Raw genomic sequence first — 25702 nt, 5'->3', positions numbered from 1 at the left:
GAATAACAATAAAATTGTTCAGTACTTACTTTCATGAATTTTTAAATCCCTTTCTTGCCAATAAATCGGGATCTACAAAGAAGAAGAGGAAGAGCTAATTAAAGTTGTAGTAATAATCTTATTTAGACACATTTTTATATGAAATACAATCGCGAAGTGAATTTTGAGGCTATGAATACCGAGTTTACCCTACCAATTTTACTATGTTTATTTTAATTAACACATTATTATAATTTCAAATTTCTTCTTCTTCTTCTTCTTCTTCTTCTTATTATTATTATTATTATTATTATTATTATTATTATTATTATTATTATTATTATTATTATTATTTTTAGTGACAAATTTAGTGGTCCTGTTTCTGTGTCCCTACATACAGAGTTTGCTTAAATGCCAGCAGGCTACGTCGTTCATATGGCGAGGCAATATTTGGGAAAAGTATGAAGTGTTAGTCCCTCTTACCGGACTAGAAGAGGGTTATACCTGTATATAGAACTCCTGTAAATCATCATGTGACACATTCTCACCTGATTCTGCTCTGAGATTCCTTTTCTTCCAGTTTTTGTTGTATTGTTACTGATCTCAGTACTCTCAGCAACTGATAATCTGTAATCGCTATTCTGCATTTCCATATGTTGCAAAGTAATACCATTCTGGATTCTTAACTGAACTGTAGAGCAATATGGCGTATCGTTTTTACGAAATGAAAGGTAATGTTGCTTACTTCTTCACAGTAAGTAGGGACTAAGATGGTCATAGATTTATTTTTTGACTTGCGTAAATCTGTCTAGTAAACTTCACTGTCTTCTCATAGAGCAAACAACAGTTGAATTACACCCACCTTTCTTCTAGGTATACTTAGATTACCGTCTGTGATGTCGCGTCATTCTGTGTCATAAAGCACAACAATGTTACCAGCACAGTAGAATGAAACACTTTTCCCGTGTGGTGTAAAGTGTAGCCACGTTGCGGTAACATTCTAGTTTATTACATGCTGCTCATCAACGTCATGAAGTTATATTTCCTTCTTGTCGTGCTTGAAACTCTCACAGAAAAAAAACATAAATGCGTACATAAAAAACGTAGGTTACATGCGTAAATCATGTAGTTTTTGGACTTAACGTACAACTGTACTGTACGTAACATCTTGTATCAAACGTATAACTGAAAACTTATGTTTTATAATACTTTCCGTATAAGTGTTCCATCTTTACATACTTTCCGTATGAAAGAAAGAACAACAGGTATATATGATTGGTAAAGATCTCACATATAGATGGACGTATATAACATATAGCTGACGTATGCAACATACGTATATGTATGTAATATCCGGAAGACTGTTAGAAGTCAGACAGTCTGCAGCGGCATTATGTAGCATCTAATTGTGAAAGAAGCAGTACATATGTAGCATATGAATAGCATGTGCTCCGTACAGATTTCCGTAGTAAACATAAGGATTACGTATATTTGTACTATATACCGCTCTCCGGATAACAGATTTTTATCAAGTGCTCTACTCTTGCTTTTGTTGATAAAATACATTCTGAATACTCCTAAAGCTATTGCAAATAGTTATGTAACTCTGCTAATAGCAATATTAATCAATTTTGTTGATTTCAAGTATCACGTAATTAATTGAATCATTGAGTTCGAAAACCGGTCATCTCCCTCGGAGGTAATTTGAGAGGAGTGACAAACAAAACTAAATTAGTCAATATGCATCAGGCATATAGGGCTGTTTTCATTTTCAGACCGTAGAACTGACATTTTTCTACTTTTCAAAAATGGAAATAACCCCATATATCAGATATATATTGATTAATTTAGTTTTGTTTGTCACTCCTCTCAAATTAGCTTCGATGGAGATGACCGGCTTTCGAACTCAAAGATTCAATTTTGGTATAAAAATACTAACAAAATTAGTTGGAATTCTGCTACGATCTAGAGCAGCCATTTCCAGCTCGTTCATGTATGAAGTTGGAGCAAGCTTTTACTATCAGATTCAGAAAAGAGATAAGAGATTAAGGGGAAAATGAGAGAGGAAGCTATGTAGGTGAATGGAATACAATAAGTGCAGAAGTGTTTGCTAAGTCATGAATCCACGAGTAATGTATCTGCAAACAATTTGTTGTCTTCTCCTTTCTCGTTCTATGTAGTTTACTAAGAATATGATCAGCGAACTGTGACGTCACAGATCATCCAGCTGGAAGTGGCTGATTTACAGAAATGAATTTAGCTATAAGATAAACTAACATAATGCGTTTTCCTTCAGCTGAAACGGAACCGCGGATCTTGTGGTCAGCAATGCATTGCGTTTTCCATTACGTCTTTAGATTGTATTATAATTGTAAACTTCATCCAGTCTCTTCCAAGTAAAAACGGTACTTCGAACTCCTCTTGTAGATGTACCTCCTCTTGGTGAGTATACGTACCTTGGGTGCACATCTGGGTTCAATTCTTTATGGGACATCAGGCAATTTGAATCTTACGTGAAGTTGAGAATCTATGTGTTATACAGACTCGGTTCTAAAAGGGACATTACTATCCAAACAAACAACTAAGTCCGAAGTTTCTGAAGTTGCAAAGAGTCCCAGAGATTAATTATATTGTGAAACTATATCAAGGAGTGGAAATCAACATTGGAAAGTGTAAAGTCATGAGAATGTTCCGTGGAAACACGATATTGCGGGTTAAAGTAGAACAAAAGAACTTGATAATTTCAAACAATTGGAAAGTATTTCGACAAGAGACGCTTACTGCACCAAAGAGATCAAGTCAAGTATCGCCATAGCCAAAGAAGGATTCAACAAGAAAATATCACTCTTAGGGATGCGCACGAGACAAAATTTGAGACTGTCTTGTCTCGAAAATGTGCTGTGAAAGTGATGTCTCGACTCGAAAAATGTATATTTATCTATTGGAAGAGCTGTGTTTCGACTCGAATTTTGTCAGGAAAATTCTGTCTCGACTCGTCTCGTGCGCATCCCTATCACTCTCAACTAGCAGGATCAATATTGGACTTAGGAAGAAGTTGGTCAAGTGCTATATATGGAACATTGGACGTATGGCTCAGAGACTTGGACATTACGGAAGTTAGAGAAGAAATATTTAGAGAGCTTCGAAATGTGGTGTTGAAGGAAAATGGAGAAAATAAAGTGGACAAAAAGAGCAACAAACGAAGATGTTTTAAAACAGATAGGAGAGAAAGGACACTTCTAGCCACCATCCTTCGTAGGAAGGCCAATTGGATTGGACACATCTTGCGAAGAAATTGTGTTCTTTATATCGCCGTAGAAGGAAAGATGGAAAGACAAACGAGTAATAGAAAGAAGAACAGAAGTGGTCGATGATCTGAAAAATAGGAGAAAGTATTAGTAGTTAAAAGAGGAAACTGAAGACCGTGAAACGTGGAAGAAACATTTTCATGCCCAAATCTCATTAAAAATTAAAAAGAAATTTAAAAAACTCATTAGTTCGAGGACCTGCCAAAAGGCAGAATACTAAATAATAATAATAATAATAATAATAATAATAATAATAATAATAATAATAATAATAATAATAATAATAATAATAATAATAATAATAATAATAATAACGTTTTTTTAAATGATCACCATGATCTCGTGTTGTTTATTGCCTTATCGATTTTCAAAACATTTTTTTAAGGATGTAACAACTAAGTTAAACATCTCCTGTCATAATGAAGTTTTAGCAATTTAAGTATAAGGTTGTTGATTATATCGCGCAAACACTCTGTATATCGGTAAGCGATCAATTCTTTCCCTTCATCCATGGAAGAAGTGAAGAAGTTCGAATAATGGGAGAATTGAACGGTGCAACAGGAGGTTCTGTGTTTCTCCTTCATCCATCCAGCAGCAGATACATTCTCCCACTCTCTCCCTCTCTCTCTCCGGCAGTTGAGTCCACTTCCCTTGGGACGCATTCCACGCAGATGCGTAGCGGATAAAGTGTTCGTCTCTAATCTTTTTTAGCCATCCATCAAACTCCAATGCAGGTTATGGTTGACAATTACTGCCACATCACGGGATATAGATGTACCCAACATTTACATGTTAAATTTTTCGGTGGTCCCCTGAGGAAGAATGCACGTGTTCTGTGCTAACCACTTTTCCTCTGGCTTCTTTGTTTGTAATGCTTACCACACAAATGTCCCTTCGCTGCATTAGGACTTAAGCGATTGTTTCAATAGCTTGACGAAGATTTAGCAGCAAACTCTAATTTATTTTTTTAAATTCTTGAGTTATTAAAACAGGCATTTATGTACGGTGATAGTTTATGGCTGCAATTACACGTGGAATCCACATCATTTTTCTTAATCAGATTATTGGTAGCTTTTTTTGACGTGGGAATTATTTCTGTAATTACATTTTACTATTTAAGTCAGTTAATGCTTCAGCCTTATATTCAGAAACCAAAAGATACAATGCTCAAAACGAGTGTTTCCTATGCGCTTTTTTTTAAATCTTCTTCCTCTCACTACATAAGTTTCAATAATAGAATTGAATATAACAGCCCATTTTCTTCGTAATAATACTGCAAAAATTGTTGGAATAATTTTCTCTCTGTGCTTGAGTGTTGGTTATCAAACATTCTAACAGTTATTTGTTGTTAGAATAATTACTTGTAAATTATTCTTATTCTACTAACTGTTTCAATCTTTATTTTACGAATAATTAATCGATTTAGTAATATTCATTTATACAATTTATTCTTTATATTCATATAATGTATTTTTCATACCTTAAAGGGATTAATCACATTTAAATCGCATTCCTTACAGAATGCCTGACGAGGGATCCCACTCACCAGACATTAGTCTGGTAATATTTAGATCTGTTTCTTTTAAATGTAACTAGAATTAGTTTCGTTACGTTTGGTTCGTTGAAGTTTCATGTTAGCTCTCAACGCCTAAGCCAGTGGTTCTCAAGCGATGTGTCGCGACACATTGGTGTTTCATGCAGTCCCTTAAGGTGTGTCGCGAAATTTTAAAATTTGAAAATCATGAAGGATTTAATAACAGTTAGTTAAGGGGGCAGACTACTAAATATTTTTTTAAAATCTAACAATTTTTCTTTTGCCCATTTTTCGCAAGTGAAATGAGATAATGAAATGTAACTTACCACAATAATAGATAATGTTATTCTACACCTGAAAATACAAACCGAAAGAATTTTCACTGTTGCCATCCATAGAAATTACAGTGTGACCAGAATTTGAACTACCCAAAAATCTAGGTTAAGAGGGAGCTCCTCCGTGGCTAAGCGGTTAGCGTACGCGCCTTTGGCGTGGGAGACCCCCGGCGGGAGCTCATGTGGTTCGAATTCCACGTTAATCAGTAGGTCCACGTCTCATATAGCCTCGCTGCTGAAAGGGACGCTAAAATAAAATCAACTCAACTCTAGGTTAAGAGGGCGACTAGAGAAATGAAGTCAATGGTAATTGATGACTGATCATGCTGTCTTTGTTCCTTTTTAACTACTTTTTAAATAATATTTGTATTTATTTTGTATTACTTACAAAAATTATTCCAAAATAAATAAGTTATTACAAATTAAATAAGATAATATTTAAAAAGTAGTTAACAAGAAACAAAGACAGCACGATAAGTCATCAATTGCCGTTGAGTTCATTTCTCTAGTTGCTGTCTTAAGATAGATTTTTTGAGTAATTCAAATTCTGGTCACACTGTAATTTCTACGGATGGCAACACTGAAAATTCTTCCGATTCAAATTTTCGGGTGTGGAATAACATTATCTATAATTGTGGTAAGTTACACTACAATATCTTTTTTCACTTACGAAAAATAGGCAAAAGAAAAATTGTTGGCATTTGAAAAATATTTAGTAGTCTGTCCCCTTAAAATCGAGACAGGCTGACTAGTCAATACCTTCAACGGTAGCAATAGTGCTCAGTGGTATATAGAGTCATTATTAAAACATTATTATTATTATTATTATTATTATTATTATTATTATTGTTATTATTATTATTATTATTAATAATAATAATAATAATAATAATAATAATAAAAATATCAAAACAAGTGTGTCGCGATGTACTGGACTTTCAGTAAAGTGTGTCGTCAGTCAAAAAAGGTTGAGAACCATTAGCCTAGTCTATATGACATGGAACCTACCGTTTAATGTGGGATCCAAACTACTAATTGTGGTTTGCCAAACAATAGATAGATATAATTATTATTGATTGCTTAGAGAGAGTGTTGGGTACAAGATTATTTTCTGCAATTAACTAACCGTAACACCGACGATCTTTTAATTTCTTTTATTATCGTATAAACAATAAAGAGAAATTAATTGTTTGGTTAAAATTTGAAGTTATATTTCAATTTTTTTTTCAATTTTTTTGTATTACACAAAGTGAAATACGCATAGTAGTAAAAAACAACTACATTATTTTTTTTCCGTCGAAGTAAAATTAATTGAAATATTTAAGTTTATCGTCCCACTATTATGTCCATTTTTAGGCTAAGTGAGACGATGATTAAGGCAGGTGAATAATGATGGGAAAATTGGTGGAATGAGAATGTGAGAGGAGACGGGAGTACCCCGTGAAAATCCACAGGCACGATGTTGTTCACCACAAATTTAAGTGACCGTGGATCGAACCGGGAACCCCAAGCACCAGAGGTAAGCCCCCTACTAAGTCACCATGCCCCCTCATTTTTTATGTCTAAAACTGACATTTAATTTCTCTTTAAACAACGTTTATTATGTCCAATATTTTAGTTAAGAGACTTGTGTATAACTTAGGAACCAAAAGTTTCCATACCATATTTCAAGGTCTACCACAGTGCCAAGATTGACTTGGATCGGACGAGCTTCGTTGATGTTCTTTTGTTTTCGCAAATGTGTCTCAAAATCTGACCGTTCTGATTCGGGAACCGAAAGCCTGCGCAACATAGAATTTCATATGTTTATATATAGCAGGCTAAGGTCCATCACCGTACCAAGATTGATCCTGGTCGAATGAGTTCTGGTATTACTTTATGTTTACTAGAATATGACACTCAAAATGTGACCGCCCATAACTTGGTAACCAAAACCCCGCTAAACACAATATTTCTTACGCATATTTAATACGTCGATGTCTGCTATTATATTGATACCAATTGGATGAGTTCAGTGTATAGTTTTATTTTCGAATATACGTTATCCGTATGCTACATAGGCACTGCCCTTAGATGTTACATCATACCGTTGCAGGATGTCTGACATCTAACAGTTTTCCGTATATCACATGCATATACTTATGTTATCTTCGTCAGCTATATGTTATATACGTCCATTTGCATGTGAGATCCTGACCGCCTATGTCGTTTCAAACGGAAAGTACGTATAGATGGAACACTTATACAGAAAGTGTTATAAAACATGCATTTTCAGTTATACGTCTGCTGTACGTTAAGTCCAAAAACTACAGGAATTACGCATGTAACCTATCTTTTTAAGTACGCCACCTACAATTTTTTTTTCTCAGTGTATGACTAAAAAAATTTTGACTCCCCGCAACTCCTACTTAGTTTTCGAAAGCCTGCACAACGTAATATTTCATACGAATATATAACTCGTCAAAGTCTTGTACATTGTCAAGCTTGATCCCGACTCGATGAGTTCGATCTAACTCGTGAATTTAAAGGATAAATATAATCAATGACGAAAAAGGGTTTACAACTGAATTGTTTATGCCGCAGTGGATGTTATTTTTTTTATTTTTTTTATTTTTTAATTTTTTTAATTTTTATTTTTTATTTTATTTTTATTATTTATTTATTTATTTTTTTTTTTGCAGAGACGTGTAATTGGTTAATTGGGGTTTAAGGTCTTAATTTAGCACCGAAGTTATATGATGTGGGACCTATTCTTTTAAGTGGGACTTGGAAGCCGAAACATTCGCGGGTTTGAATCCGAACTAAGTGTCCCAACCTGAAATCGAACTCAATATCACTTGCACAAAGAGTACGTGGTAAGCATTAGCCACTCGATCCCAAAAGCGCAGTGGTGAAATTCGAGTGTACTATGATATTTAACACCACAAGCAACCAATAAGTGTACTGCTTAAAAAAAGGTAATATTTAATTTTTTCTCAGAATTTCTTCTCCTAAGGCATTAAATCGAATAGTATATGCAATGTAACCAAACACATTGATTAAAAAATCTTATTCTGTACGTGTGCTGTATTAATTGTATATACGTCAATTTTGCTGCATATATTACTTGATGATCCGATTAACTTATCTCTGGTATTAGTCTAAATTCAACAGTTTTGGATTAATACAACTTGAAGAATAAATGGTCCAGTTTAAAGCTTTATTCCTTTATTCGAACTTTACTCTTCGAACCCCCATCCCTCATCCCTATGTCGATTGCGAATGAATTTGGATTTAAACAGCAACTGGAATGTCACTATTTATCTCAGCGATCCCGAAAACTGTAGATTTGACTTTAATATCAGTCGTTTTTAATTATATTTACATGTCGCCAGTGAATTTTCGCATAAATTATGAGCCCTTGCTCTCCCTTTAGGATATATGTTTTAATCAATTTAATACTATGAGATCCTTGGAGGTCTAAAGTTGATAAGTTAATAGTACCATCTCAAATATTATTTTAATTGGTTCAGTAGTTATTGCATGATGTGATCAAACAGAAACTCAGTTCGCTTTTATGTATTTCACTTTGAAATCCTTCTTGTTTATCATTACAGTTTCTATACAGAGCGTTCGTTTTTTTTTTTTTTTAAATACTTTTCGGCCTTAAAATCTCAATTACCTTTTAAGTACTATCGTGAAAATATATAAAACTACAGAACACTTGGAAAAAGTGTGAAATAATATAAAACCTGAAAAGCTAATTTTAACATCGAAACATCATAAATTTAATCTCCGAAACTTAAATGGACCCCTTTTGGCTGTGGGCCCACCCGCATTGAGGGCTCTTCGAGGTAGTTAGTTACACCACTGTATATGTGTTGTGCCGAAGGAAACCAACCTCCCAAACGTACCCAAGGCGAGGTCTGACGAAGATTTTTGGTCTATAGTAGCTGGTATGGTTCACGAGGGCAGCTGGAAGGCTAAATCTGAATAGAGTTGAAACGTCATGTCCGGGAAAAGATCAAAGCAATACATAAAAGTGATCCAGAACATGATGTAGAAGGTTCGAAAAAAACTTCGACAAACTGAGAATGATTCTGTCTTTTCCATTTTATATTTGCATATTCTTGTAGTACATGAGATAATCTAATCTTCATGCAGTGAGTTTCATAAATTAAGATGAAAATTATGATTTTTAGTTGATATTTTCGTTTCGTGCAGAAACTCTTCACTGACCTGCTTGAATAGGTCAAGTTAGCTCAGATCCGGATTAGCGTCTAAATTTAGTAGACTGAAGTCTAGGATGAATTAGCTCCCTCTCTCTCGCCTTATATATTACAAATTAATGGATTGTACTCGAAATTTCCTGTGTGAGCGTTTCTATATTATCAATTATACCCTTATATGTTTTTTTCGTTTTGTTTTTTTGTATGGTTTCGATCCTCCCGTATAAACATATATTCAAGAATATTTTGTGTAACTGCAACTGAGTGCTAAATCAATTGTCGAGGAGAATTTGGTCGTTGTAATTTAAAACACAAAAACTGCATGTTTGGTCGGGATGGGGAGAGATCCCAGAAGTGAAGCTTAGGGCACCAGAATGTGTTGATTCGGCCCTAAGGTACTGCTGATTAGCATAAAGTAATTGCGCTGAATAAAAAGGTCCATAAATGTTACGCGAGAGTGGGGGACGGTGGTCAGTGGTAGAGTACTTACCTCTGGTGCGTGGGGTCCCTGATTCGATTCCCGGCCAAGTAACTTTATGGTGGACAACCTCGTGTCCGTGGGTTTTCTTGGGGTACTCCCGTTTCCTCCCACATGTTCATTACACCAATTCTTCCATCATCTTTCTCTTGCCTAAATCATCCATGTCCCTTACCCTAACATGCATAATCCTGGGACGTTAAACTGAAAGATTTCATTTCAGTGTTACACAGATTATACTCCATCTTACAGGGATTAAACTGGAAAATTACTCAAAAAACATTACAAGGAACTCGTACAAAATAAAATATACAAACAAATAAATAAAAGCGTGATTAAAGAAACATTTCCCCTGAACTTGTAAGCAAAATTAAAATCATGTCTACAATTCTCAATATATGCTGGTGTACAAAATAAACTCCTAGATTCATTGCCAACATTACGCGTCATTGCAGAGTTCCTGGTACAACTCTACTGGATTTTTCTTCTCTGTTCCATTTGACTGCAATACACTCAGAGACCACTCTCGGCTTCTGATTCAAAGTGCGAAAACCATGAAACTTCCCCAAGACGACATCATAGAATATTTAGAAAGGTTCACCTCGTGAAGAATTCATAGCCAAAAAAAAAGTCAGAAACAGACTTTATTAAGATTGCTGTTGCTTCACATTGTGAACGATTTGTATTCTCCTTGGGATGAAAATACATATAACACAGTTTATGAAGGAAGGACATTTTTTTTCTTTCTACGCAAAAACTTGTTTGTTATAATATACTTTCGTATGAACATAACCACAAATGCAATCTGACAAGTTGGCTATGAAATCAATGCTGCTACCAAAGCATTCGTAAAACCGCAATGAAAGAAGTAAAAGGTGCGAATAAGATATTGCAAGATTTACAAGGGACCAGCGGAAGACCCCAGCAAAGGCGTTGAAACTTTAATTCATACGAGAGAAGAAATTTCGCAGAAGCCAATTTTTGATCGAAATAAAAGAAGATTTACTGCACTTTTAGCCCCTTTTCTTATTTACGTTTTCATTTCTTTCCCTCCGCGTGCAGTTCCAAGCTAAGATTTTTTTACGCGGAATTTCTTTCCCAATTCGATTTATTTCAATACATAAGATTTGGTGATTCTAATTTCTAACCAGGTAATACGAGTAAATGCTACATACTATTCTTCAGCACAATAGTTTCAAAGAACTGACAATAACTATTATCATTCATTGAATTTTGTTTACATGTTTGTGTTATAAATATAAAATTATTTTTTATTGATCATTGTCCGGCCTTAAAAGGAGACAGGAGTAGACACTTCTCATGTGGGATGAAAGCTTTGATTTAATTCGGTCACAAAATCTTTTCGTTAAGTAGATTTTATAATAAAGTTTTTTTAAAAAAAAAAAAAAAGAGAATGAAACACACAATAGTTCAATTTATGATAAACAACGAATATTAATGCTGCTGTACCGTTGGAACTTCATGAGCGTATTAAAGTTGTAATTTATAATAATAATCGATGTATTTATGGAATTTTTAATTATTAATATAATATGAGTAAATTGTAACTTTAATATGGTTCATGAAACTTCAATCGACACTGCTGCATCAATGTATTCGTCGTTTACATTAAACGAACTCCTCGTTTAAAAAAAAATAAAAAAAAAAAAACCTTCGGGAGAACTTCATAGATCCAAGATATCTAATGAAGAGTGTTTATGACCATGGGCACCGTTCCTTGGGGAGGGGGAGGAGAGCCCCTGTATTATTATTATTATTATTATTATTATTATTATTATTATTATTATTATTATTATTATTATTATTATTATTATTATTTTGTACACGATATCTGACACCAACACGCATATTTGAATGCCGCTCCCTCTCCAAACGTTGTATAGAAATCGACGCTACTGTTTATAACCCATGTTAAATCAAAACTACCTGCATCCATTCTTGCTTCCTTTTAAGGTAGATAGAATCAGATTCAATGAAATCGAAATATCTCTCTCTATCACAATAATGCAGAAAACAGTATAAGTTACCCAAAGATTATTGTTGAAATTTTGAGTACTACTGAATTTAATTACAAACTCATAATAGTAGTTTTAGACACGAACTATTATTTATGAGAAGTTTTACATTTATATGAAGGACGTAAGTCCCATAACAGGAGCATCCATCCTAATGCCTGGAGCTGAAATGCCTCGTTTATATGTTAGGAGTGAGAAAAAAAATTAATTTAAATCAGAAAGTAGTGTTACAAATTCATATTAAAATGAATACATTACAATATACAGGTCTATCTTTTATTCCAGGTTATATCTTGAGGATTTTGAGGTCAGAGCTACTGAGAAATTATGTAGTAGGTATGTTGAGATATTGCTTTTGTGGTGTGTCATCACAATTTTGAGGGGTTGTCATGGGCTTTGATAAGGGGTAAATCTGCATCCCTACGCAGAAGTGCAAACGTTATTTTATAAAATAATATACACACAAGCTTAGTAAATTTTTTGTAGATCTCTATTTTGAAGAGTAGTAACGACATAGAACATACCAAATATACTTTGGTGCAACTTTGCGGTATATCTAAAAAATAAATATGATTTATTTTGATTTGTTTCTTACTTTATGTAATTTATTTACCGCGTGAAGTGAAATGCCTGTCCTTAGTACTGTAAACAATTAGGTTAATGGGAAATATTTGAAACGTACACAGTTTTCTGGCTGAGGAAACTTGATATTCATGGAGTTCCAAATCCCCCGCCCAATGTTGTTCCTCAATTAATTCCTGAACGATTGCAATCTACCATAAACCAAGTACCTTGAAAGGGCATCGCAAGTCAAATGGAAAGACACATTCTAAGGCAAGAAAAGGAGAAACTGAAATCTGCGTTAGATGACCATCAATAAGGCATGTAATTACCCTTTGGCAGATACACAGGCCTCATAGCGATCTGACATGCTTGTAGTAGTTGATGAGGTCAGTATGAAGACGTTACCACTCCTGTCGAGGGACAGTGTGGAGCTCTGGAGGCGGCTATTTGCCTGTAATCTGCTTTTCCAATGCACCTGACTCATGTTCGATAGGGTACAAATCTTGTAACCGCGCTGGCCACTCTGTGTAATTGGTTATCCTCCTACTGAAGAAATTCGCTCACCAGGTTTCATACGTTAACATCCATGAAAATGAAGATTGATCCATTGCACCCCGAAAAGCCGCACACGAGAATCCAGCACCTCGGCTCTGTACCGTCGAGCGATGACAGTACCGCCCTCGAAGATGTGTAGCTATACGTCCATTGTGCGTAATAATGGCCAAAACAAGTATACTATCACCACCATACTGGTCTCTCTGTGTTATGTTGTGCGGATTGCAGCGGTTCTCCTGTTCTCTAAAGAGCACTGTGCGTTGCGAATCAGTCAGTAAACTCAATCACAACTCGTGGAAAAGAGCACTCTGGTCCACAGTGGTCCCTCGCTTCAACGTAAACGGTTCCGCAGTTGTGTATGGGTGAGTGGGACAGGCTAGAGTTCGTCTGTCGTGAAGACCAGATACATGCAGCAGCTGGTATACAGTTTGACTTGAAACCCGTAGACCTGATGCTGCTGCGAGATCTCATGGTAGTTACCAGGCAGGTAGCCATCGATTATATCTTACTCTTAGTGACATAATAGTCCTGCTAAGGGATTGTGATCTGTGGTCGACCTGGTATGGGTCAACGTCGGACGTCTCCGGTGGTTTGAAACCTGTGCCACATGATCCTGATAAAGACTTCTATCTGTTTTTACTTCCAATTGCCCGATAATCTGTAGTTCAACACTGGGTTCAAATTTCATTCTCGTGGCATGTTTCAGCCAGCAACATTTACTGGCACCAGAGAAAACAGCACTGTACTTCACGCGAGCACTATCTTAAACAAGGTATGATATGCTGCTATCAAAACAGTGCACCCATTCACCTACGCAACCTTAACCCTTAAAGGATCCTGGCTTTTTGGGCTATTTTTTAGACTTTCAGTCAAGCAGCTACTGTAACGTCACTATTTATCCTAGGATCATGGTTCATACCTCATTCTCTTCAGAATAGAGCTGGCTTTCAAATGGTATCACTTGCATGCTCATACCATATACCAGAAGCGGGAAAAAATGTCAAAGTGAAAATTTCGGAGGGAAATTTTTTTCTCGAATTTTGGCCCCCCTGGACCCCCCCTGTGTGATCGTAGTCATCTAAAAAAATCTGATAAATAGTACTTGGTATACTGAATGTGTGTGCCAAATTTCGATTTACCAGAAATCGAAAAAAAAACTTCTGGTAAATACTACTCGGTGGACTGAATGTTTGTGCAAAGTTCAATCTTCTACGTGAAAAAATAGGCCCGCCAGAAAAATAGAAGAGAAATAACACAATGTACCATGAAAAACGCGTATGGTACAAATTGTACCATAGAATCCCCAAAGGGTTAAGAAAGCATACATTAGCGCCGTAACTTGGATTTTTCCGGATTAATAATTGGGCCACCTAGAAAAATTATAAAGTTGGCCCCCATGTTAAAATATGAAATTCGGAACTCCTCTCTAGAATTTAAAACCTTAAAAACATTTTATTACTTCCAGGGGCCTCAGTCGGCGTTTTACTGAAGTAAAACCCAGATTACATTTTTAGAGAAATATATTTTGAAGAGATTATATTCGAAAGTCATGAAGTCTTAAAAATATAGGTGTATATATATTATTTCTGGGTCCCTAATCGGAGACCTTAGACGTATTGTAATGGAACCAGACGACGTTTTTGTTTCATTACTGTAACACACACACACAGTTGTTGTTGTTTTTGGGATGTGGTGAAACTATTCATATGGAGTAATATAATTTTATCATAAAATAGACTCTTTAATCGGCAAGGAGCTTAAATAATAGGGCAGTTGTCCTCATATCCCCCCACAAGTACAGCCCTGGCACACTTGCCTGTCTATCGAAATTTGTTGACGTCACACTGTTACACTGATTTCAATTGCCAATGTTCTCTGACTTTTTATGCGTTCATTTTCCTGTTTTCTTCACTAATCTACATTTTTGGACAGCATTAGGCCTATATAGGGTGATCAAAATAATGAAAGTGTCTTAATTTACTTGATTAATACGACGTGGGAGCACCATTAGTTTGCACTACAACTCTGATTCGTCGCAGAACGGAGACATTTAAGTCATACAATGGTTTTGAAAATACTGCACTCAGTTCCTTCTCCTCCGGACCTACTTGAGATAGACTACTAAATGTATGACGTGTAAGTTCCTTCTTAGACACGAAAATGGTAGTCATGAGTTCTTTCTTGGCTATGCGGCTAGCGTATACGTCTTTGGTGCGGTAGACCTGGGTTTGACTTTCAATGGGAGCTCATGTGGTTCGGATCCCACGTTAAACTGTAGAGGTAGGTTCACGTTTCATATAGCATTTTTGCTGAATGGGACGCTAAAATTCTAATCGTCCAAATGGCAGTAATGATTTTTTACGTTTATTATAGCGTACTTTAGTTCATATAATCTTTTGTATGCAAACATGATTTGTAAAATTGAAATTAATAAACAAAGTTTCTATGTTGCCTCAATGTAAATGATAAACATATTCTTACTTAATTAGTTAAAACCTATTGGCTTCAATAACGAATATATAGAACAAAGATACTGTTTTACGTTATTTGTTATTGAATCAGTTAGACCGGAAACACAAAGGGAGAACTTTGAATGGAAATAGATCAGAGTGAAAATGGAATGAAATGAATTTTTTGTTTTAAGTCCCTGAGTACAGAGTAAATCAGATTATCAAAGTTCCATTCCACCATTAACCTGGTGGTGGTAAGGAAAGTCTTTAGGATGATATGCCCCTTATCTCCCGTTTGCGAAGCGATAACAATTAAGTTTTTTCTTGTCTAAATCCTAGATAGTCTATTTATAAAGTAGTGCGAGGCAAACCAAAATAAGAACTATACTTCAGGCCTATTTTCCAGTTGAAGGGGAAAGGGGGAAAAGAAGGAATGTCACAAAACTGGATTTTCGAGAAAACGGCGTTTTAATATTGAAACCGTGTAAAAAGAATAGGGTTAGTCAAATTTTTCCCCCTCTTTACATGGATACCTCTACATCTACGCATGCATGGCATATACAGTTAAATAGTACCAAGAGTCACCAACAGATAGGACAAAGCACCCGAAAAAGCACACACATGGACAATCCTTGTTTTTCTCCTTACCCTTCAATTTGCTTTCTATTCTGAGTGTGAATCTGCATAAGCTATGTATTTTTCTGAACATTTGTTCTATTTTGCATATGCAGCTTCTTGTTTCGTGTGTATAGGCCTATTATAACTTGAGCTACGAGCATTTGAAAATAACTCTATGGAATTTTAATTTAAAAAACGGCCCGGTACGAGTGGCCTTACCTTATAGAAACAAACTTTGGTAACCAACAGATTAAGAAGATATGTTCATACTTAAAAGTCAAATCTCGATTAAGGTATACTATTAATGTAAGTTAAATTCATCTTGTTGTCTGCAGACTTGAAAAAATAAATTGAACAAATCCCATATTTTCTGTTTTATTCGCGGGCCACCATTTAGCCATAACTTTATCTAAACAATTAGTTTTGAAAATAAATTATAGAATAAAAGTTCTGAAAAATATATTAAAGTTTATTAAGTTTATATTACATTTCACTGTAACACAATACACCATAACATTTTGACCATCATTTAAGAATAAAATTATGGAAAATATACAGTTCTAGAAGTATGTACTATATAGGGGAAGTATGTTCTATGGCGGAGAAGGTAGTTTCAAAGGGGAAGAGATGGTTTAAAATATATGCTAAAAGCAGAATATCTCAGGAGTACCTAAGGTTAGGAAAGTGAACCTCGGTATGGAAACTCACTATTAAAAAGAAGTAGGCATGCGTCCCAGTATGTTTGAAAATTTCGCTTTTAAGAGGGTGAGGGGGCAATATATTTATTCACCTCAAACTGTTGAGCCGTTTTCCTGTGATGATGGAATAGAGTAGTGGGTAGTAAACTCCCATGAAAAGCAGGTAATTCCAATGTCGTTCTCCGTTGCACACACTATAACTGATTTACCTAATTTGTATAGTACGATGTAAATTATAAAATATCAATATGTTTTGATCTAGAACTAAAATCACAATTAAATTTCTGTATAAAATACGCGTAAAATGTATGAACAATACTTTTCTAATGGGTTCAAGAATTGTACCAATTAATCATGAAACTTTCTACGTTTATTAAATTTAGGATTATGCATAATGAAAATTTCTTACCTTCGTATTGTATCTGACTTTAAATAGAAATATTCATAAAAAAATAGCAAATTCACATTTATCCATGTATTCGAAGTTATCCTTACAATAACGCATTCTAATTTTTGTAACTATAGAAACTTTAAATAACAATGTCACATATCGAAGTGTGTATACACACACTATTGATCTTATTCTGTGACTATTGATCATTTATTAGTATTGTATGTGTGAAGAAACAATTGTGTCATTTCAAGCTTCACAACAAGGAGACTACAAATACAATCTGTAACATCAAATCGAAACCCGACTTTTCGTCCTTCATTTGGTTTTCCCCTTTAAAAAAATCAAGAACCTATATATGTCTTATACAATGTTTTATTTAACACAAGTGATGTTTTCAGATTCTTTTTTATTTTGCATACGAACTTCAAAGTGTGCGGACATCCCTGGCGTCACTACTTTTCTTATTTACAACAATTTTACTATTTAACAACATTGTTTAACACAGGCGATTTCAGGTTATATGCCTGCGCCATTTTTGTTACTGCTAAAATCGCGTGATCACGTCCTTTAGTGCAAACCAATTATTGTTTAATCAATTTTATTATCTATTACAATTATTATTTTATGGGATAATAAGGCTGCAACATTATGTTTTGGATAATTCGAACTAAATACAGTTGAAAAATTTTAATGTTGGACAGATGTAAACAAAGAAATACAGTTTTAACGTGTTTCCAGTTATCCAGATGCAGCCATAGGAAAGAGTAACACAAAAGACAAATAGAAAATCTATGTAATGATAAAGATGAAGGTGAGTTGGGGAAGAAGTAAAGATAGAGAACATGTGCCAATCTCATCTTGTTTCAGAATTGGTTGAAAATTTAAGATGAGTTATTGATAAAGTCAACCAAATGTTATTAATATCATATTCCACGCAATACATGATAGTCAAGATTTATTAACCGTACAAAAACAATCAAATTTAAGCAAATGAGGTTTACGACTTCTTAAAAGTGAGAACTGAATATTCAAATTGTTACTGGTGTTTAATTGTTTGGTCTATTCAATGTATGTTGTAGTGTTGTAAGTAAATATAGTTTCCACTGTACACGTAGTTTGAATTATGTGGAGTCAATGTCGTTTGTTAGTTTGAGGTATTCGATCACGCAAATAATAAGCTGCTTTAAAGGTAAAGTCTACACCATATGAATATGTTTTTGATGCACAGTACTTTGGTTTGTTTGTTGTTATATATGCGAATATGAATGTTGTTGGATAATTCGAAGTTTTTTCGTGTCCCCTTGGACTTCGAATTAAAAAGAGTCCACTATATATATATATATATATATATATATATATATATATATATATATATATATATTGCTTTTTATTTGTCCGGTATATAGATCTACACCAGTGGCTTGGCATATTTCTAAGTAACTATATCGAAGAGACCGTAGAGTATTTAGATTTTGTAAAATGTATTTTTTAGCGGAGAAGGAAGTTTCAACGTGGGAGAGGTGGTTTAAAACTTTTGCCAAAAGTAGAGGAGTATCTGACGAGCTCCTTATGTCAGGAAGGTGAACCTCGGTATGGAAACTCACTATTAAAAACAAGTGGCCATGTGTCGCAGTATTTTAATTGGAAATTCCGCTTAAAGGAGGGGAACATGATATATATATATATATATATATATATATATATATATATATATATATATATATATATATATATATATATATATGAACATTAACTTTTAGAACAAAGAAACGCGATTTCTTAAAAGCTAAAGTTTTTGAACTTGAAGATAATAGTAAAAATAAAAGCATTGGGAACATGTATAAGGGCATCAACGAATTTAAGAAAGGCTATCAACCTCGCGCTTAAGGAAAGCCGACGGAACAATTCTCACTGATCCAGATAGTGATCTTGAATAGATTTCTTTGACAATTTACTTAACACGCAGCCAATAAGTAATGTTCATGGAGAAAGTGAAATGCATACCCCAGAACCGTATATTCCAGAGCCTAACCGAAGTAGAAATCATCACAAAGAAATTAAAGAAACACAAATCTCCAGGTGTAGACGAAAATCCGCCAGAGTTAATTTTAGGTGGAGAGGAACAAGATACACACTTATTCTCCTTATCTGGAACAAGGAGGAAATGCCACAACAGTGGAAAGAATCACATTGTTCCAATTCACCAGAAAGGTGACAAAACTGATCGTAATAATTATCGAGGAATTTTTCTTCTGTCTACGTCTTATAAAATCCTCTCAAACATTCTATTAAACAAGATTGACCCAATACGCAGATGAAATCATTGGAGATTATTAGTTCAAATTTAAGTGAATTCGATCAACTATCGACCAGATATTTACCATTCGACAAATACAGATGTGTTCAAATTATTAGACTCACGCTCGAAAAATACAACGTTGATGTAGGACTCCTAATTTCAGAGTTCTAGAACATTTAATTTAATGGTTAAACCACCAATATAGGATCCTTCATTTGTTTATTGTACAGTTGAAGTGGTGATATCACCGTTGACCAGCAGATGGTATTAGTGAGAGGAGGGATTCTGAAAGTGGTGTTTCAGTTGTAGATAGCTATTGTGGTTCCTATCAACAAGTTACAGTCTGAAGTGTTGTGGTTGCTGTCGTAAGAAGTTAACAACATTCAAAGCGTTCAACAGTTCGAATGGGCCCATTTAAATTGATCGTGACGTGTTTCATGTATCAATCTTTTATTATGTGTAGTTCAGTAATTGCAGCTTAATGGGAAAAGCAAAAGATCTTTCTCCGCGTAAAATGGAAGTTACCAAAATACTTCTGGTGTAAATAATATATACACGGCAATACATTGCTAGCAGAGTTGGGATAGAACAAAAATATGTGAGTAGAATCTCTGTTAAAAATGAACAAGAACCAAAATACTGTTGGAAAGTGTGGGCGAAAACCAAAGCTGTCGCTAAGAGGTATTAGAAAACTAAAAAGATTGGCTCTGGGAAACAGAAGTGCAAGTTCTAATAGACTTAAGCATAAAAATGGCTGAGTATGGCATTTGGCCTGAAAGTGTTCGAAGGATTCTTTGTGCCGAGGAAATAAAAGCACACAGTCAAGAAAGAAAACAAAACAAAACAAAAAAATAGTCTACCCCAATCATGGCAAAGAAGCGCCTCGAATGGGCACGAGGTCTAGAATATTGGACTGCTGACTATTGGAGAATAGTGTGTTTCAGTAACGAATCATGTATCTTTGTATCTGATGAATGTTCACAATATGTGCGACGTTTACCTGGGAGGAATTCAAGTTGGAATGTCTTTAATAAATCGTGAAGCATCCTACTTCAGTCATGGTTTGGAGTGTGATCTCTGTCTTCGGGCCTGGAAGACTGTATATAGTAGAGAGGACAATGAAGCACGACCAATACCTACAAGTTCTTCAAGAAGAATTGCTTTCCCAGACTGCACTCTAATTTGATGACGTACAATTCATCTTTATGCATGATGGAGCCCCATACCACTGGGCCAAAACTATGACAAAATTCTTCGAGGACAACGAAATTAGTGTTCTTTCGTGCACAGGCACTAGTCCTGATATGAACTCGATTGAAAACTTTTGGAGCTTCATGAAAGAAAAGCACATTAGCTAGGGAAGAAGCACATTCGAACCAAACTTCAATTGATCAAGGAGATCAATAATTTGTGGTATCACTATGCTGAATTGAAGGCAAAATGTGCTAAACTCGTACATAGGATACCACAAAGGATAAAAGACCTAATAAAGAATAAAGGATTTCATAAGAAATATTAATCTTTGTGTGAGAGAGAATTTTCTTGTAAGCATTCCATTTTATTTTTTGTTTCCAATTTGGATATACACACTTTATAGTAGATATTTGAATGTTACGTACGCATTTGTTTTATTGATATTGAAAAGCATATGCTACACCCACTAGAAATTAGGACAGAGTTATAAAGTAGTAATTTGGACTAAGTTCGAACGTATTTTCTTACGTAATATTGTAAGAGCAGTAAAATATTCAGAAACTGAATGTTGAGTCTAATAATTTGAAGACGTCTGTACTCGGAAAAAACGGGAATACAATACCCTGGTACATCAATTATTTATTGATTTTAGAAAGGTTTACGACTCGGTTAGGAAGGAAACATTGCGCAACATTCTTTCAGAATTTGGAACACAGAAAGCTAGTTAGATCAATTAAGATGTATTTAAATGAATTACAAAGTTAAGTTCGAGAAGGAAAACTACTTGTCCACGAACTTTTACATCGAGAATGGCCTGAAACAGGGAGATGTGCTGTCGCCATTATTATTCAACTTTGTTGTGGAGTTCGCTATAAGGAAAATCAAAGATAGTAACTAGGATCTAGAACTGAATGGTATTCACCAGGTTATGGCGTATGGTGATGATGTAAATCATATACTGGACGATAGAACAATAGAAAGAAAGGCAGAGATCTTATTAAATGCTTGCAGGGACATAGGTTTGGAAGTAAATGCAGAGCAAACTAAATACATGGAAGTTAGCTGGGATCGTGATACCGCTAATTGTGGATGCGGCAAAATATCAAATCATACTTTCGACTAAATAGATACTTTCAAATATTTAGGATCAATGTTAGCAGCCCAAAATCATATTTACAAAGAAATTAAATATCGACTAAAAGCAGGGAATTCGTGTTATTATTCAGTTCAAAATCTTTTGTCGTCACAAACTTTGAGATAATATTTTGAGTGGCTAACTTGAGTTCACCATACAGTTATGTAATTATAGAAGCCAACAAGTAACTTAAGCTTTCCAAGGGGATGAAATTGTTTGTATGGGGTTCAGGTACTCCTGATCATCCTCTACTTGCGGTTTTGTAGCCGAATCAGGTACTCACATTGCGGATTGAATCAGAAACCACATACATAGAAAGTACTCGCGTTAATCATTTGGTCACAAAGATCAAAAAGAGATCTGAATTACATTGTAAAAAAAAAAAAAAAAAAAAAAAAGTTCTCAAATTGATATATTTATGCATTATTGCAATATTAATTCCATTTTAATGAAAAACTTATTTGCTTTTCACCTTTTCATCAGCTACTGTAAGAGTTGAATTTAACCAAGGAAGGTTAATATCTTTTCAATTCACAATTGTGAAATGGTGCGATGAAAAAGAAACATAGTTACATGTAAAAAAAAAAAAAAAAGCAGAATTCTTAAGAAAATCGTAACTATTGACAAATAATTATAATGATCCCAAATGATGTTGAAACAATTATTATTATTATTATTATTATTATTATTATTATTATTATTATTATTATTATTATTATTATTATTATTATTATTATTATTATTATTATTATTATTATTATTATTATTATTATTAACAATTCAATATTAATACCAGTATCTACATTATATTTCCTAACTTGGATATTTTAACTAGTGTCTTGACAATATAATCCAGATATGATCCTGAAGTTGCCATTCGAATCTTTGACGATGGATTCAATGTTGAGGTATAAACTATTAATTGTAATAATACCGATATGTTCTGTATTTCAATACTTATATTATCTTTCAGAGAAGAAAATAAAAAATAAACTATCTTTGCATTGTCTCTTAATATCACCACAAATACCCAAGTTCCATATTTATAATCAAGCACATATCTACGTAAGTTTACATTAATAACATAAATTCTATTATAAAATAGTACGTATCAATTCAAAGTAGAAATAAACTACATTTTTTAAAAAAAATGCCAGGAAAACTTCAATATTGCAAGAGTAAGGTGCAAATAACATTTGTAATGGTCGTAGGTGTAATGTACACCGAATTGTCACGAGTGGTAATGAAAACGAATATAGAACTTGATTTATTGAAAAAATGAAATCAGAATTTGATTTATTGTTGAGTCATTCCCGTTTGTGTGTCATTAATCTTTTATTCTAACAGATGTAGGTTTTACTTAACGCTTATCGCTAAGTTCATCCGTATTTTAAAAACAGTGAATAACTTTAACTCACACAACGAAGAATATCAGAAAGTAAGCCAAGTAGTATCTACAAAAATAAATAAATAAATAAATAAATAAATAAATAAATAAATAAATAAATAGTATCACATGAACTACACAAACATTTATAAACCTTTTCTTATAGACCAGAAATTTGGGTGTGCAGCTTAGGACGTCATAATTGGGCCGTTTGGATGCCAAATGGTGTAACTTCCAAATACTATAGTACGAATTTTCCAGGAGAAGAGTTTGAATGTCAAAATCTCATGTAAATCGAATGAAGAGAATGTTATTGAGTATCAGCATTAGAAAAGAAACTTCATAATTATGTTTTATGGTTGCAACCATAAAAAATAAATATGAATTTTTCATGAGATATTGCACTTCAAAGTTCTCTCTCCTGAAAAATTTCAATTTCTGAAGTTGCACACCATTTGGCATCCAAGCGGTTTAATTGCTGGGCATTTTAATTTATAAACTATACAAAAAAAAATCTTGAAAGTTCTACACTATAAGTAACATGATAAGCTATATGTCAATCAACAGATCATTTTGAGCTGAAACAAAATTATATGCGTTGAGTGTAGAAATTCATGCATGATTCTCGACAAAAGGAACAAAAAACGAATTTCTTTGTAAACCTTAAGAAAATGATGCTGCATTAGAACCACGCCAAATATTGAGGTAAAACTGATACCAAAACATAAGCTTGTTAATCTCTTGAATTATGACAGTAACAAAGATGACTGTACATAGTAATGGTTAATGAAATATAACCTAAAATTATAATTTAAGTCTTAAAGTATATTTTCTGCTTAACTAAAATTTATTGACCGTGTTGGTAGGTCACACACCGAGATGAAGAAAATCATCTCCTTTTGAGAGTACATTCTTGAGAAAATCAGAGGGGAAAAAAAAACCTGCTTTTATGGCGCTGAAATTGTGTCTTTCTTTGCCAATAATAACAATTGACAACTTTCATTTTGCTCTAAGAATTTACATATTTATTTACTGTATATAGTATAGCAAAATACAGCGTTAAATAACAGAAAGTATTTATTGTATTTATATTGCCTTAATGGTAAGACGCATATTCCTTTATGCACATACAACTCGTAAGAAATAATTAGTTCATGAAAAAAATGGTCTTTGCAGATACTATCAGGCTCACTTTTTAAATGTTTGATGTTATTCACTGCTTTTAAGTTAATCACCAAAATTCAATTTTGAACTCAATAGAAATAAATATGGACTTTTGTAGCAAAGTTAGAGTTACACTTACTCGTAATAGTACTTCTATATTGCAGCATAATTCTTGACAGTAAGGAGCTTCAAATATACAGTATATAATATAGTAGACACTAGAAACATATTTAAATATTTGTAAGGGCAAAAGAAGAGAAAAAAGTAAAATTCATCTCTTAATAAATATAGAGAGAAATGAACATGACATAAGAAATCTCTGAAATATTTGGAATAGGAAAAAAAAAAACACTATGGAACTTTGATAAGATATTCTCTATTTATACAATTGAAAGAAAAGAGATATGAGTCTTACCGTATCCTGGGAGAGAGATGAGACGCGATGCTCGGAGGATCCGCTCCTTTCGTCTTCCTTCCAACTCCTGAATATCCCCTCCATCTGCTGTCACCAGTAAATGACAGGGAACGCCCACAGGCGGTCCTTCCACAATTCAACAGCCAATCGCACACCATCGTGAACGCCTCGAAAATTGATCTGTTCCTAGATTAAGAAAGAAATATAATATCCTATCCTATATTTTATACAATATCCATACAAAATAACATTTATTAATTTTTTATTAGTAAACAGTTATTAATTAATGTGATTTTTTTGTTTAATATACAATAGTATACAAGTGCAGGCTAGTAGCGTTCTCATGCATTTCTATTACAGTAGATGTTTTTACTGCAATATATGCATGCTTTTACAGTAGATTAATATAATAGAAAGCAAAATATTAAAAGAATTAAGGCATAACCAATACTAGGGTGTGCACAAAGTACATTTGAAATCAACTTTGAAGAATTTGTAAGAATGCATATTGATCATCGTAAAGTCACAGGGCCAATAAGGTAAGCGTTGAGAGTACTTTTACAAAATGGCTACAGAATATAAATATATGGGAATATTATTAAGCATATAAATATCTAGCAATGATACTAAGAATGTAATTATATGGGAACGTTACTTAGAATGTAAGTAGATATATATGGGAATGTTACTCAGAGTATAAATATATAAGAACGTTACTCACTATCAGAATATATGGAAATGCTACTCAGAATGTAATTATACGAGAATGTTACTAAGTTAAAAATATATGCGAATGTTACTAAGAATATAAATCCATGAGAATGTTACTCCACAAGCTTTCCGTATAACTTGACTTCAAATAGATTTTAATTATACGGAAAGTTGAAATATTCATAGTCTGATGACATTTAGTGCTTAACAAGCAACTTCCATATGAGACAATTTAATATA

The 25702-nt window shown here is 33.9% G+C and overlaps 1 protein-coding gene across 2 annotated transcripts in view; it reads right to left on the bottom strand.

Moving 5' to 3' along the window:
• The window catches only part of LOC145694196 (helix-loop-helix protein 1-like), a 63235-nt gene extending 38387 nt beyond the window's left edge, over positions 1–24848 (bottom strand). The window contains exons 1-2 of one of the 2 annotated variants that reach the window (XM_081770309.1): positions 24752–24848; positions 30–72 (exon numbers count right to left, since the gene is read on the bottom strand). In XM_081770309.1, coding sequence (XP_081626435.1) covers positions 30–35 — 6 coding nt within the window. In that variant the 5' untranslated portion in view covers positions 36–72; positions 24752–24848. The remainder of the gene's footprint in view (positions 1–29; positions 73–24751) is intronic. The other variant, XM_081770310.1, reaches the window with a different exon arrangement.
• Positions 24849–25702: the final 854 nt, after the last annotated feature.

Source organism: Thermobia domestica, chromosome 9, assembly GCF_964235325.1.
Source record: "Thermobia domestica chromosome 9, izTheDome1.hap1.1, whole genome shotgun sequence".
Lineage (NCBI taxonomy): Eukaryota > Metazoa > Arthropoda > Insecta > Zygentoma > Lepismatidae > Thermobia > Thermobia domestica.
Note: the sequence above shows the minus strand (reverse complement) of the source record. Positions and strands in the feature narration are given on the sequence as shown.